Genomic DNA, 13,924 nt, shown 5'->3' with positions numbered 1-13,924 from the left:
AAAAGAATGACTGCTCCTGAGAGCAGAAATAGGCTATGATAAATATCATGGAAAACATTTTCCAGGGAAAGGTTGGGAGCTAATTCTCACCCACCAGTAAATCTGTTCATCAAACATATTTTCTAAAATACATCTGCTACTTGCAACATGAGATTATGATTACAATTAGCAGCTGTTGTCAGCTCTGCTTCACCTCATTAGTAATCATGGATTTCCCAAGTTATAGGGTTGATTATAGCTTTACAGGTTCTGAAAGAACATGTTGTCTCATTTCACACCTATTTTATGCTTAACATAAAATTCAACAAATTTTAGAAGAAATTCTTGTTACTGAAGTGAAATCAAGAAGTAAGTACAAAACAAACTTGCTGGCAAGAAATTTTGTTGTGTCTCAGTAAAATATACCTGATTTCATCAGGCCAGAACAGGGAAATTATAGACTGGGAGAAGTGGAGAAAATTCATCTATATCACTGCTTTCTTAATATTTGCATGATTTTATTACAAAGAGTAAAATAATAACAATGTAAAAATTATGTGACTAATATAAGCAAAGAAAAAGTTGAACTATTCAAACTTTGTATAGTCACTGCTTTTTGAAAGGTAATGAAGGTCCATAGCTAGAAATGTATTTTTAAAGAGCAGTGGTTGGAAAGGAAAAAGCAAAGCCATACACAAATTATACTGATTTAGTAGGATATGTACCTAGAATTCATAAAAGGAAGGGATGCTATTTTTGACACATCTCTGCATATTAATAAAATGTTCTGATGTCTGTAATTTAATATGCAGGTTTGCCTGTAGTAGAGGGAAATATATCTGCTACATGTCTAATAGTTAAAAATAAAACATCAAAACGAAAAGCCAACAAACTAAAACCAGAGTTCAGCTCCTGCAGGCCCAGTTATCTTGTGTTTTTTCCCTTGTTATTTGCTGTCTGTATGATCGGATCCTATCTCTTCAGAAGGTATCTCTCAAAATTTTTGCCAATGTTCTTCTTTTTTTTCAATTTATTGTCATAATTCAATATAGGGGTATCGATAAATTATTTTTGTTTTAACAGGCCACCTGCCGGGACACTGAGATAGCTTTGTCCAGTGTTAATTGTTTACCAGGCTCTTTCTGGTCATTTATTGTAATCTGATGTATTTATTATTAACAGGTGAACCAGAATGTTCTATTTCTGTGTTGAATATAGAATATTGGCTTCTAAATAAAAGAAAATTATCTCTAGGCTTTGGCAAATTGTGAGATATCCTTTGCACTGGAGCAAAATTCTGAATAAGGTCCTGGAAGCTTGCTGTGTTAATGTTAAAATGAGCTATATTTAAATTGTCAAAGGGATTCTCCTTCATGAATTCTTAACGTGAGAAATAGTGCTTCTCCATCTAGTAGGGGAGAGGGAGCGAGAGGGGTCATATAGGGTAGGGAAGAGAAAAGGAACTGTGATGATGGATCACGGGTGTTATGGTGGTGAGAAAACTATAGGTCCCATGTAAGAGGGAAGAAATCAAATACCATCCAAAAATTAATAAAGATGAAAGAAAATAAATAAAACATTAAATCTAAAAGAACAAAAAAGTGACTCTCAAGGTTGAATCTAAGAGTTGGAAAGCCATAAATTCCTATTTTGATCCACATAATCTTCAATAACTCATGGATGGATGTGTATAATGTTAGAATTGTTAACTATCTTTCAATCATAGAAACTCCCATGCTAATCTCCAGGTCAAGCAGCACAGAACACAAAGAGTTTTTATTTTCCTCTTTGATCTGGAATGAGAACAGCAGGAAGAAATCCAACATTTATTCAGCCATAGCAGATAATGGCTGACTATTGACCTTTCCAACAATGGAGAAAAATGTATATGGCTGAATAATGTGAACTGAGTTACATTCAGCCCTTATATATCGTTATGTTATGTTCTTTTCCCTTGCTTCCTTTGTGTTATTTTAGGTGTATTTTTATTCATAAGCAGAATCTAGTGTATTGGGGGCTATTACAATGTTCCAGTGACTTAAAATAACTCCAAAGTACACATAAATGTGTAGAATAATAATAATGGAAACAGTCAAGAATATTAAATTGTCTAACTGACAATTATTTGAAATAAAAATTAAAAAGTTAGCATCATCTTACCGGTGACATCTTTATCAGAACACTGTGAATTGCCTGTTAACATTAATGAACTATAATAATTTAAAGACAATGCCTAGACTTATGAGTGTTTTTTCCTTGCAGATACTCTGTTGACAGACATACAGATATGGACCGGATTTTCAGTATTTATTCAGAAAATGGCTCTATTTTTACGTTGAAGCCCCTTGACCGAGAATCATCTCCATGGCACAATATCACGATTACAGCCACAGAAATAAGTAAGTTTGCAATATATCCATCCAAACACATTATTTTTCAACAAAGTGGGAAAATATGGGCATAAAGTCAACCCTTTGTCTTGAGTAGAATGCTTTTATCATTAGCAAGATCTGGAAAATGATATTGATGTGTGTTGGGTTTTTAAATTATTTTAATTATCATCAAATGTACATTTTATCCTTCATTTTGTTTTACATTTTACTGTAAGATAGAATTATAATATTACCTCAGAAGATAATTAATCTAAGAAAATAATTTATTTTCAGTCATCTTTTATTATTGTGCTTTCCATCTGGACCATGTAAACAAGCTGAGGTATCCATCAGCAATCCAAAGAAGATATTGAATATCACGGAAATGATCTGTTGTTACAAAAGGGGCGAACGGTATCACAGCTTCTGTATAAGTGAGACTGAAATCTTGCACATGTTCTCATTGCAGATAATTCAAAACAAAGTAGCCACATCCCTGTTTTCATCAGAATTCTAGATATAAATGATCATGCTCCAGAATTTGCCATGTACTATGAAACTTTTGTCTGTGAAAATGCAAAACCTGGGCAGGTAAATGAAATTATTCTAAACTTAAATAATATTTCCTGATCACAAAGGTAGATGCATTGCATTTATTTATTTGCAATTTTTTTTCCCATGAAAACTATTAATCCTCTTTTTCAGCTGTTTATCTCCCCTTACCAAAAAATTCACATTAATCTTAAAATGATGATTTTATTTTTAATATTTTCCTTCTCTTTTTATGTTCGTTATGTTAAAAATCTAAGTTTGGAAAAGGAAATAACTGACTACAAATACTTTACATTTAGTAAAACTCGTTCCAATTTTCATTTGGGTACCTATATCACATAATTTTAATATTACAATAATGTAATATGAGGGTGTGCGCTTGCCCTAATAATTATACTTAGGATATATGCAATATTATATCTTATATTTTATACAATATTTGATCATATGCTATTTTCCATTTTTACGATGATTTTTAAAGTAGCTTTAAATTATGAAATCCATTAATAAGAAACATATTTTAATTGATATACCAGTTTTTTAACAAATATAAGAGTTCCTGGATTCACAATTATATTATTTTCAATATAATTGAGATATTAATATTGAGTTATTTTCATGAATAGATCATAAAATTGTTATTAAAGAAATATTAAGTATAAAATCAATCTGTTCTATGTTAATATAAAAATAATTACAGTAATTGTTTTGTGGGTGCCTTTACCACTTTTAATCCCTTAGCACAGTTATTTTGGCATGTAATATTTTGCTTATGATTTTTCTTTTTTTTTTTTTAATTTTTTTTTTTTTTTATAGAGGCATGCTTTATTTATTTGTTTGCTGGTTTGTTTGTTTGTTTTGTTTATACATGCACTGGGCACAGTCAGAAGTGCAGGAGGGTGAGAGAATTCACCAGAGCCAGAGCGGGGAGCAGAGCAGGCAGAAGGACCGAAGTACACTGCTGAGGGGAGCAGCGGGCGGCAGGAGAGGTCTGCGCGCCATGTGGGACCCTCCTCCGGTGGCCGGGGAGCAGCCGGGGATCGAACCGGCCACGGGCAGCTTCGCAACCCAGCGCTCAACCGCTGCGCCACCGGGGAGGCCCTGCTTATGATTTTTCAACTTTATTATTATTGAGACAAAATCTTGTTTGTGCAGAATTACAAAGTCCCCTTATGAAGTAATATTTAGAGGCATCTCTTAGTTAAAGCTAATGAAGAATATGTTGATTTCTGACAAAATTTAATATTGTGCAATGACAGTAACAGAATATATTATTTAAACCAGTTATTTGCTATTTCCTTAAGGAAAAAAAATAGAAGAAAAGAATCATGTAAGATTCCATCATGTCCTTTTAGATATAGGAAATAGACATACAGCCTTTTTTTCCTTTCCAGTAGGGATTGTAATGGACTGAAAATTTCTGTCCTCTCAAATTCTTATATGAAGATCTAACTTCCAGCGGACCTGTATTAAGAGATAGGGGACTCCGTGGAAAGAATTAAGGTTGAAGTCCTAAGGGTTAGGCTCTGATTCGATGGGAATAGTGCGCTCCTTAGCGACCTCTCACGCTTCTGCTCTCTCAGTTTTCTCCCTCCTCATGCAAATGCACCAAGAAAAGGTCATATGAGGACAGAGCACAAACATATAAAAGCCAAGAAGAGAGCTCCTCTCATGCTGGCACCTTGATTTTGCATTCCAACTGCCAGAAATGTGAGAAAAGAAATTTCTGTTGTTTAAATTACCGGTCTCTGATACTTGTTATGGCAGCCTGACCAGATTAAGACAGAGAGATATGTGCCACATGCCACTTTCATTACAAAAATACATATGAGTATTTTATTTTCCTTTTACCAATAAGGAATCATTACATAATTTTCAGATTAAAAAATATATATTTTTTTACTTTGTCACAAGTATGGGGAGCAGTCTCTGTTCTGTAAATATTTTGAATATGATTCTTAATTTTCATACATTAATTAGCTTTTTCAACTATCTCCTAATGGAGGTTTGGCTTGCCAACAAAATGTTACTTCAGCAGACAGCACTATAATGAGCATTTATATTCATAACCTACATGGTATTATTTCCTCTGATATAATTCTCAATGGAATAATCAAATTTTATCTATGAATACTTATAGATACTACTAAATAGCTCTCCAAGTACATCATATACCAGTGATAAAACCACCAAATGTGGGCAATTGGATATTTATTAGTAACATTAAATTTAAATGCCTACCAATATTCATAGATCTTTAAGTAATGTTCATGTGAACTCCTACAACATCTTGGCAGTTGAATATCTCTTCATACATGTGTATCTGCTTTTTAAAGTTTCACGTGTTAGTTCCTTTTGGAACTAACTACCTAGATTAAAACAACAGAAACAACAACAGTTTGCTCTAACACACTTCTAATTGCCAGAAGCCTAAAATCTATGTCTCAATGGGGCTACACTCTCTTTAATGACTCTAGCTGAGGACCCTGCCTTGCATTCCTTATCTCTTGGCTTTCCCAGCCCATGAAGCCAAATAACTTCAATCTCTGTTTCCATTGTGGAATGAATGACATTCCTTTTGTAACTTTCTTTATGTCTAAGTTTCCTTTTTTCTTATAAGAACGCCAGTCATTTGTAGATGAGCATCCACCCTAGCCCCATAGGTTTTCATTTTAATTTAATTACATCTGCAAAGGTCTATTCTCAATAAATCCACATTCACAGGATTATTTGCCTATTAGTACGATGTTCTTTTATTGATTTATGTTATTGTTACAACACAAATTAATTATGTGTAATGATAAATTATAATTGATACTAATTATTTATATACATTAATATTAATATTTTATGTCAATGTTCAAATACTAGTTCTAAAACGATATTCTTATTAAAATTAGCAAAATTAAAATATATTTTAAGGTGTTGAGAAGTATTTTTCTCTTAAAATATGCTGAAAATGGCCCATTAAAACATTTCTAGAACTCAGAGTCATATAATCAAAGGGCAAATATTTATCATTTATGATATGACTTAAAGTTAGGTCAGTGCCATTGTAAACCAGGAGGTTAAGCAAGAAGATTAGAACTTGTATATATTTTTTTCTTTTTTTAAAAAAAGATTTATTTATTTATTTATTTATACAAGAACCGGGGTACAGGCGAGATGAGTGGGAGGGTGAGAGGACTCACCAGAGACAGAGTGGGGAACAGAGTAGGCAGAATGACAGAATACACTGCTGAGGGGAGCAGCGGGCGAGACAGGAGAAGTCTGCCCTGCCATTGGGGACCCTCGCCGGCCGGGATCAAACCAGCACTGCAGAGGCTGTGGACAGCTTCACAGTGCAGCACTCAACCACCTGCACCACCAGGGGAGGCCCTATATATTTTTTTCTTTTTCAAGCTTTAATGTTCCAAGGAGGAAAACATATATTTACTAATTTTATATTAATAACTGTGCACTTTCAGAAGCATTGTATAGCCTCTCAGTAAACATGCCACTCAACAAAATAAGTGGAATTATAGTCAATATCATATTAAAGAGGAAGAACTAACTAGTGAGTAAGCAGGTTGGTATGGCAATAGGAGTTACATAGTAACCAAAATAATTGGTACATTAAATTAATGTAAAATTCCAATAATTGCTCATCACAGGATGGTGAATTTTTATACCTGGAAGTGTTGCAACTGTTTGTTTTGGTAGAAGAGAAATTTGAAGGAAAAAATAATTAAATGACTGTGATTTCAAGTCACACAGATGGCATACCCGCTACTAGAAAAACAGGCACCCTGATGTGTGGCTTAGTGCTTCTTGCACTAAAAAAAAAAAAAAAAAAAAAAAAAAAAACATTCAAAAGAAGTTTTTGCCCACTTGTCATTTGCTGTCCTATCCTCTCACCATGGCACAGCTCTGACTTAAAGTGAGCACAGCTAAGGGAATAATTTCTCAACTTCAACTTTGATTTTACAAAGCTTTAGAAACATTAATTGCTAAATCTTTCTAAAATCCCCAAATGCTATTAAAGGGAAAGCAAACAATTTCTATAATATATACAATATGACTATAGATATGATGCCCTGTATTTTGAAAAATATTTTGCTTTCTGGTCTTATATCACACATTGCTCATTTTTCTAAAATTATATTAAGTGCTCTTAGTCTCTAGGACTGGCTGTGCCAAGTACTTTTTTTTTTTTTAAATGCATCTGTTATGTTCTCTGCCTTTGAAGACAGTTGTTAACCTGTTGGAGGCCAACAGATTGGTAGCGACATGATAATAAAATAGGCTAGTGCTTTCTAACAATGTGAAGAGAAGATAGATGTCAGAGTGACAAAGTTTTCCTTTAATATTGTATATTGCAATGATCAGGAATCAAATAACGATACGTAGAGATACCCCGTAAACTAAAACTTGATGGACTTTTTTAAAATTCTTCCTTTAAAAAGTTACATTAGACAAAACCATAAAAACTTTGGCATACGTTTCTGATAATAGCAGTTATTTTTTTTTTCTTTAATGTCAGTGACATTTACAGAATAAACCCTGACTTAAAATATTTTGTGATAACAACACTTGCTTTGTTAATTTATTTAATTAGTGCATTTATTTGGTTTCAGTTGATTCAGACTGTCAGTGTCCTGGACAAAGATGACCCTCCCCGAGGCCACAAGTTCTTCTTCGAACCAGTGCCAGAATTTCCTCTTAATCCCAACTTCACCATTGTAGATAATAAAGGTAGAGACGACTTCTTTTTAACAACATAGAATGAGACCTGAAGATGTACAATTAAACACTGACCTGAAGCTTTTTAGTTTGCTCACCACTTTTTTTTTTCTTTTTAATTCTAGATAATACAGCGGGAATCATGACTCGCAAAGATGGATATAGCCGCCACAAAATGAGCACCTATTTTCTGCCCATCCTAATCTTTGACAACGACTACCCAATTCAGAGCAGCACGGGCACGCTCACCATCCGGGTGTGCGCCTGCGACAGCCAGGGGAACATGCAGTCGTGCAGCGCCGAGGCACTGGTGTTGTCTGCAGGCCTCAGCACCGGGGCGCTGGTTGCCATCCTCCTGTGCGTCCTCATACTACTTGGTAGGTGGTGCCCCAAGGCTGGGGAAACTTGCAGGATTCCCTCCCTCATTGCCCAGTGACCTTGCACAAGAAGCACCCCCCTTTATAGCTGCAGATTGATGTTGAACTTTTTTTTAAAGATTTATTTATTTATGCATACAAGAACTGGGGTACAGGCCAGAGGTGTGGGGGGTGAGAGGAGTCACCAGAGACACAGCGGGGAGCAGAACAAGCGGATCTACTGAAATATACTGCTGAGGGGAGCAACGGCTGAGACAGGAGAGGTCTGCTGCACCATGTGTGTAGCTCCCTGGCAGGGTGATCAAACTCGTGCTACAGAGGTTTCGGATAGCTTCATAGTGTGGGGCTTAACCCACTGTGCCACCAGGGAGGCCTGAACATTTTTTTTTAATTGTTATTTCAACTAGGAATAAAATTGAGTTTTTAACAGAAGGAATAAGCCAAGCTTATTCCTGAAACCAAAAACACAAATCTAATAGTGATTGCCATATATATTATATATAAGATGCACTTAATACAATATGCCAATTATAATATTTATTTATATGTGCAATTATATATTATAATAAAATATATATTTAAAATAATATAAATATATTTATATGTATTGTGTTCAGTGCTAACTAACCATGGTCAAATATCTATGGACATTTAATTCATCAGGTGTTCTAATTTTTATATCAACTCTCCAAGGTAAATACTTTAATGGTTGTACAGAAAGTCTATATAATTTACAGAAAGTCATTTATTTACAACATGTAACTAACATTCAAAACCAGATTGTTGTATTTTGGAATTCTCCTTTTTAACCATTAGTCTCAAAACTAAAGACTGTCTTTACATGTAGAGGAAGGTAGATTGGGGAGCATAGAATCTGGGGCTCAGTGGACTATGGTAAAGAATTATGGACACTTGGGTGGGTGTGGGAACATAAATATGAAGAGATGTGAACCTACATTCCTACATCATCCACATTGTTGTAAATCAATATTAATGCAATAAATAGTGACATATTTTTTTAAAAAAAGAACTAAAGATTACAACTAAAATTAATAGCAAATACTAAATTAGGTTTATCAGCTGTCCATCTAGCAAGGGCATTTAAGTTGACACAATATAACCCTTTTTTACGCAAAATGTGTTACATGTAGGTACAGGCCTCTAAATTCAAAGATTAAGTTCACTTTTTAGCATTGTGGCTTTACCTACTCCTGAGATATTTTCAAAATGATGTCACACTTCCAATAGCAAATGTTTTAGTTGAGCATGCCCTAACAGGACAACAATTTAATTCAATTAAACAGTTGTTTCACCATAAAACACCCCCCCCAATTGTTTCCATCAAATATTCATCCAAAATGCTTATGCTTAGGACAGGAGAGTTAGCCAAATTTATGTTTCAATACTCATATGTGCTGGCTCCCTTCACTGCAAATTCTTTCAAGCTATCTGGATGAAATCCCTTTGGCCAGATATCCTTGTAGGACTTCAGTGGGAGATTGACAAAAATGAGGGGAAAGCATTTGTCTCAGTTAAGATGATCCAAGTTTTTAGAAAAACATTTTCTTAGGGTGGTTTGGAACATGCACACCATGGCCATCGAGTCTGCATCTCCACCTGCTGCTACAAAGTTCAACTACTTTGTAAAATATTTTTGTATCCCCATGGAGATTAAATTTTGGCTAACCTTTTAGCTAAGTGCGACTGATTTCATATTTTATTTGCTCAGTTAGTTTCATTTTTATAATTTACCACACAGCATGAAAATGTGTATAATTCAAATTTGATTTTTATTTCAATAAAATACACATACGTATATAAAGACATGCATGCAAATGTGAGGAAGCAAAATGTCCCCAGATAAGTTTAGATATTATAATTCTATCAAGCTAAATCATACCATATTTTTTCAGGAATTCTAGAAAGCTTTTGATTCTGAAGTCTGTCATCTTTCTATCCTGAGCACATATTTGTCATTTTACACTCTCACAATTAATTGCCTAAAAGTATAGTGGTTTTCTATTACTTTAGTTAAAATTGACTCTAATTCAGAAGGCTTTTATTATCAAAGTTCCTAAAACAAATTTGCTGTTATTTCAAGCCTTTATCCTAATGGTTAGACACAGTTACTACATTTCTATAGGTAAGGGAGTTCTCTCTTTGCAAGATAGTGACATAGGATAGACAATAATATTTAAGACCTACTCTGTTACAGTTTGAAGAAATATGTTTCTTAGTTTATATCCATGTGCTAGGGGGTTAAAACTTAGGACAGGGCCTCCCTGGTGGCCAAGGGGTTAAGTCTCAGCACTATCACCAATAGGGCCTGATTTATCCCCAGCCAGGGAGCTGACCCACAAGGTGCTGCAGACCTCTCCTGCTCCCCTTAGCTGTGTACTTCTGTCAGTCTGTCTGTGATGCTCCCCACTTTGTCTCTGGTCAATCATTTCACCACTTGCACCTCTGGCCTGAACCCCAGGGGTGTTTTTCTTATATGCAAAAAAAAATCAAAAATATAAATAAATAAAATAAAACTTAGGGTGTTTCTTTTTAACCTTTCTCTTTCCAAGGCACCTTTGGCTGTCACATGAAGAACCTATTCAGAATATTAATTCAATGCATAAGAATACATATGTAAAACAAGGAAAAATGTGAATTAAATAATGAAAAGCAAAGTGTGCTTGATATTTCCATTTTTCTAGTGCAAATCTAATGATATTTTGAGAGATGTCATAATTATAATGCAATATACAATATCCATGACCTCTATTGGTATGAGTCTCACATATTATTACAACCACCATAATTTATGCTGATATTCATAGTAGGTATTTATGCTAAATTTGAGTTACAGATTAGTGAAAATAAAGATGTATGTGTTTTCCATTTTTTTTTTTCCCTTAGCACCTCTAAATTCTATCACATATTCCAAAACTAAGAACCTAGAGTCTGGAGAAAAGTTGCATATGTTTAACCTGGCAAAAGAGAAAAAAAACTAGGAACAGATCCCAAGGTTCATTTGTGGGAATTAGTAAATATTTTATTTGCTAAGAAACCATTAAAATGATTTGAATACATAGTTGTTCTTTCATTTCTAAAAAGTAGAGATTATAAATTATTCATTAAACATTAAATTTACAAAGAACCATGGTTTTTACTGCATGGTTCATTAGTTTGGTGAATTTCAGATTTATATGGGACTTAATTAACTTCAGTTCATTCTTGAGTAAATGAAAGTACCAATATGCCTCATTCTTACTGAATAGTTTTTTTTAAAAAAAGTGTCCAAGTTTTAAAAAAAAGTCTCCAAGCTCAGCAGACAGAACCGGTTCTGTGGAAGGTAAGTAAAGATACTTTTAATCAAATTTTTAAAATTCTTTCTGCCAATTAGACGATGTGGAGGGAATTGTGTTGGTCAATATGACAGTAGCATTACATGAAACTTTTGTGTAGGCAAAGGGCCGCAAGCCATGCCAAAGTGCAATTTCAGTGTGACTAGCTCCCCTGCATCTTGATACAGATTGAGAAAAAGAACTATACTGTGTTGTGTCACATTTTCTTGTTTTTCTGTGAGATATACATATTTTTGACAAAATATTTAACTGCCCTAAAGTAGGACCTAGTTTTTATTTCTCCCCCACAATGTGTAAATTGTGTTTTGGGGAACTTTTCTCAATGGAATTATTATATATATATAAAATTATGGATTGGTCTGTTTTCAGTGAAAACTTGTATTAAAAAAAAAGTGACCTTTCTTACTTTTTTAAATGTATGTTTCAATTGTGATGTGTATTCGTCTTGCAAATGTTCACTGTCAAGTACTTTCATAACAATTTAAACTCCTGTATTAAGACAAGAAATAGGAAAGTATATCATATGTATGGAAGTTCACAGTTAACCCGATAACCTAGGTGTGTAAAGAATGTAAACACTACAACAAATAGAAGGAGTAAAATAAACATTTTTGCCTAAAATCTTGAATGCAACTCTGGAAGTCAAGGAAGTTGTCAGTAACAAGGTAATATCTGAGCTGTCAGGTAGAGTGAGCACATGTTAAAGATGAGTTGGAGTTTGCATTTTACCTTGGAGAGTTACACTGCAGATTTTAAACAACTTTTCAAAACTGGATCAGAAACAAAATCTAACTAAAAAAAATATGAGCTATGGTAAGGGATGAAATCAATAGCACATACATAGCTGTGTGCATGTGTGTGTGTGCATAGCATATATATGTATATGTACATTTCTATACATATGCACACCATATAATGTGTGTACACATAATGCATGGCATATGTACTAGCAATATATGATGGGCATACATACATGCATATATACATATATATAGGAAAATATTTAGCATTTATTCCCTTGATTTATTAAGAAAATATGAAACTATGAGTGGTTTCCAGGGGTTTGGGTGTCAATGTGGACACAGAGCGTAACTGCTTAATAGTTACAGGAGTTCTTTTGGGAGGGAGAAAAATACTTCTGAACTGGATAGAGATGATAGTACAACACAGTGAATTCACTAAAAGCTGTTGAATTGTGCACTTTTACATGGTGGACCTTAAGTGAATTTCATCTCCATTAAAAAAAAAATCTTTAAAAAATATATGAAAATATGAAACTACTAGAGGGTCGCAGGAAGGATGGAAACAAAGCAGGAAGGGTGCCCCACGGACTCTGGTAGAAGTATCTGGGTGCTGTCTGTTAACATGCATCTGAAGAGGCCTGTGCCTACACCTCTGAACCACACAGTGTTCAAAAACAATGTTATCCCAATAGAAAAAAAAAATAATTTAAAAAGAAAAGGTGTGTTTAGTGTTCAATGATTGAAATTTTATAGTTTTTGGAAGCATTGTTGAGGAGGAATGAGGTATCACATAATTGCAGTTGACTAAATGCAACCGCCATATGTGAATAAAGCCTTTTCAATGTGCCCAACATCAGATGGAGGATTGGAAGTAATAAACTACCCTACAATATCGGCTTCTTTATTAATACATTGCATTTACTCATTGCACTCTGTCTCTGCCCCCCTCCCTTTTTCACCCTCTCTCCCTCCCCCCATAGTTTTAGTTGTGCTATTTGCTGCACTGAAGAGACAAAGAAAAAAGGAACCTCTGATCATTTCAAAAGATGATGTTCGAGACAACATCGTGACTTACAACGACGAAGGTGGTGGTGAGGAAGATACTCAAGCTTTTGACATTGGCACTTTAAGGAATCCAGAAGCACGAGAAGACAGTAAACTTAGAAGGGATGTGATGCCTGAAACTATTTTTCAGATAAGGAGGACTGTTCCCCTGTGGGAAAACATCGATGTACAAGATTTCATCCATAGACGATTGAAAGAAAATGACTCAGATCCCAGTGCACCGCCCTATGATTCCCTGGCGACATATGCCTACGAAGGGAATGATTCTATTGCAGATTCGCTTAGCTCTTTAGAATCACTCACAGCAGATTGTAACCAAGACTACGATTACCTCAGCGACTGGGGGCCTCGTTTTAAAAAACTCGCTGATATGTATGGGGGTGATGACAGTGACCGAGAGTAAGAGTATCGTATGACTAATCGATGTTAGTGGATTTACTCTTTGTTACTAGATCGAGTGGCCTGCATTCTCTTCCTTGAAGGAAATTTTTTTTAAAAAATGAAATTATAAACAATACGTAGGTGTTGTCTTAGTAAGGGTTTGCTTAATCAGTAAGTTTCTGTGAATGAATACGAATGACATAGATTTAAAAAGTAATAATAACCAGTTCACCCTCTGCCTAACAATCTCCGAAGAAATTATATCACATCAATAATCAGTAAGAAATAACTAAAAGGCTTTTTGTGCCTTTTCTTAGCTATAAGAACTTTATAAATGTTTTCTTAACTGACTGACAGTCAACTTTACTATTAAAGCATTG

General features: G+C 34.5%; 1 protein-coding gene across 1 annotated transcript in view; it reads left to right on the top strand.

Annotated features, from left to right (window-relative positions):
- Nucleotides 1-13,580, top strand: part of CDH9 (cadherin 9) — a gene marked incomplete at its 5' end in the record, with an annotated part of 57,475 nt that extends 43,895 nt beyond the window's left edge. Inside the window, 5 exons of the mRNA XM_084233060.1 lie at nt 2,242-2,378; nt 2,821-2,942; nt 7,520-7,637; nt 7,751-8,002; nt 13,079-13,580. Of these exons, the coding sequence (XP_084089186.1) occupies nt 2,242-2,378; nt 2,821-2,942; nt 7,520-7,637; nt 7,751-8,002; nt 13,079-13,566 (1,117 nt within the window). The 3' untranslated portion in view covers nt 13,567-13,580. The remainder of the gene's footprint in view (nt 1-2,241; nt 2,379-2,820; nt 2,943-7,519; nt 7,638-7,750; nt 8,003-13,078) is intronic.
- Between the last annotated feature and the right edge of the window lie 344 nt (nt 13,581-13,924).

This window comes from Talpa europaea, assembly GCF_964194135.1.
Source record: "Talpa europaea genome assembly, chromosome: 5".
NCBI lineage: Eukaryota > Metazoa > Chordata > Mammalia > Eulipotyphla > Talpidae > Talpa > Talpa europaea.
Note: the sequence above shows the minus strand (reverse complement) of the source record. Positions and strands in the feature narration are given on the sequence as shown.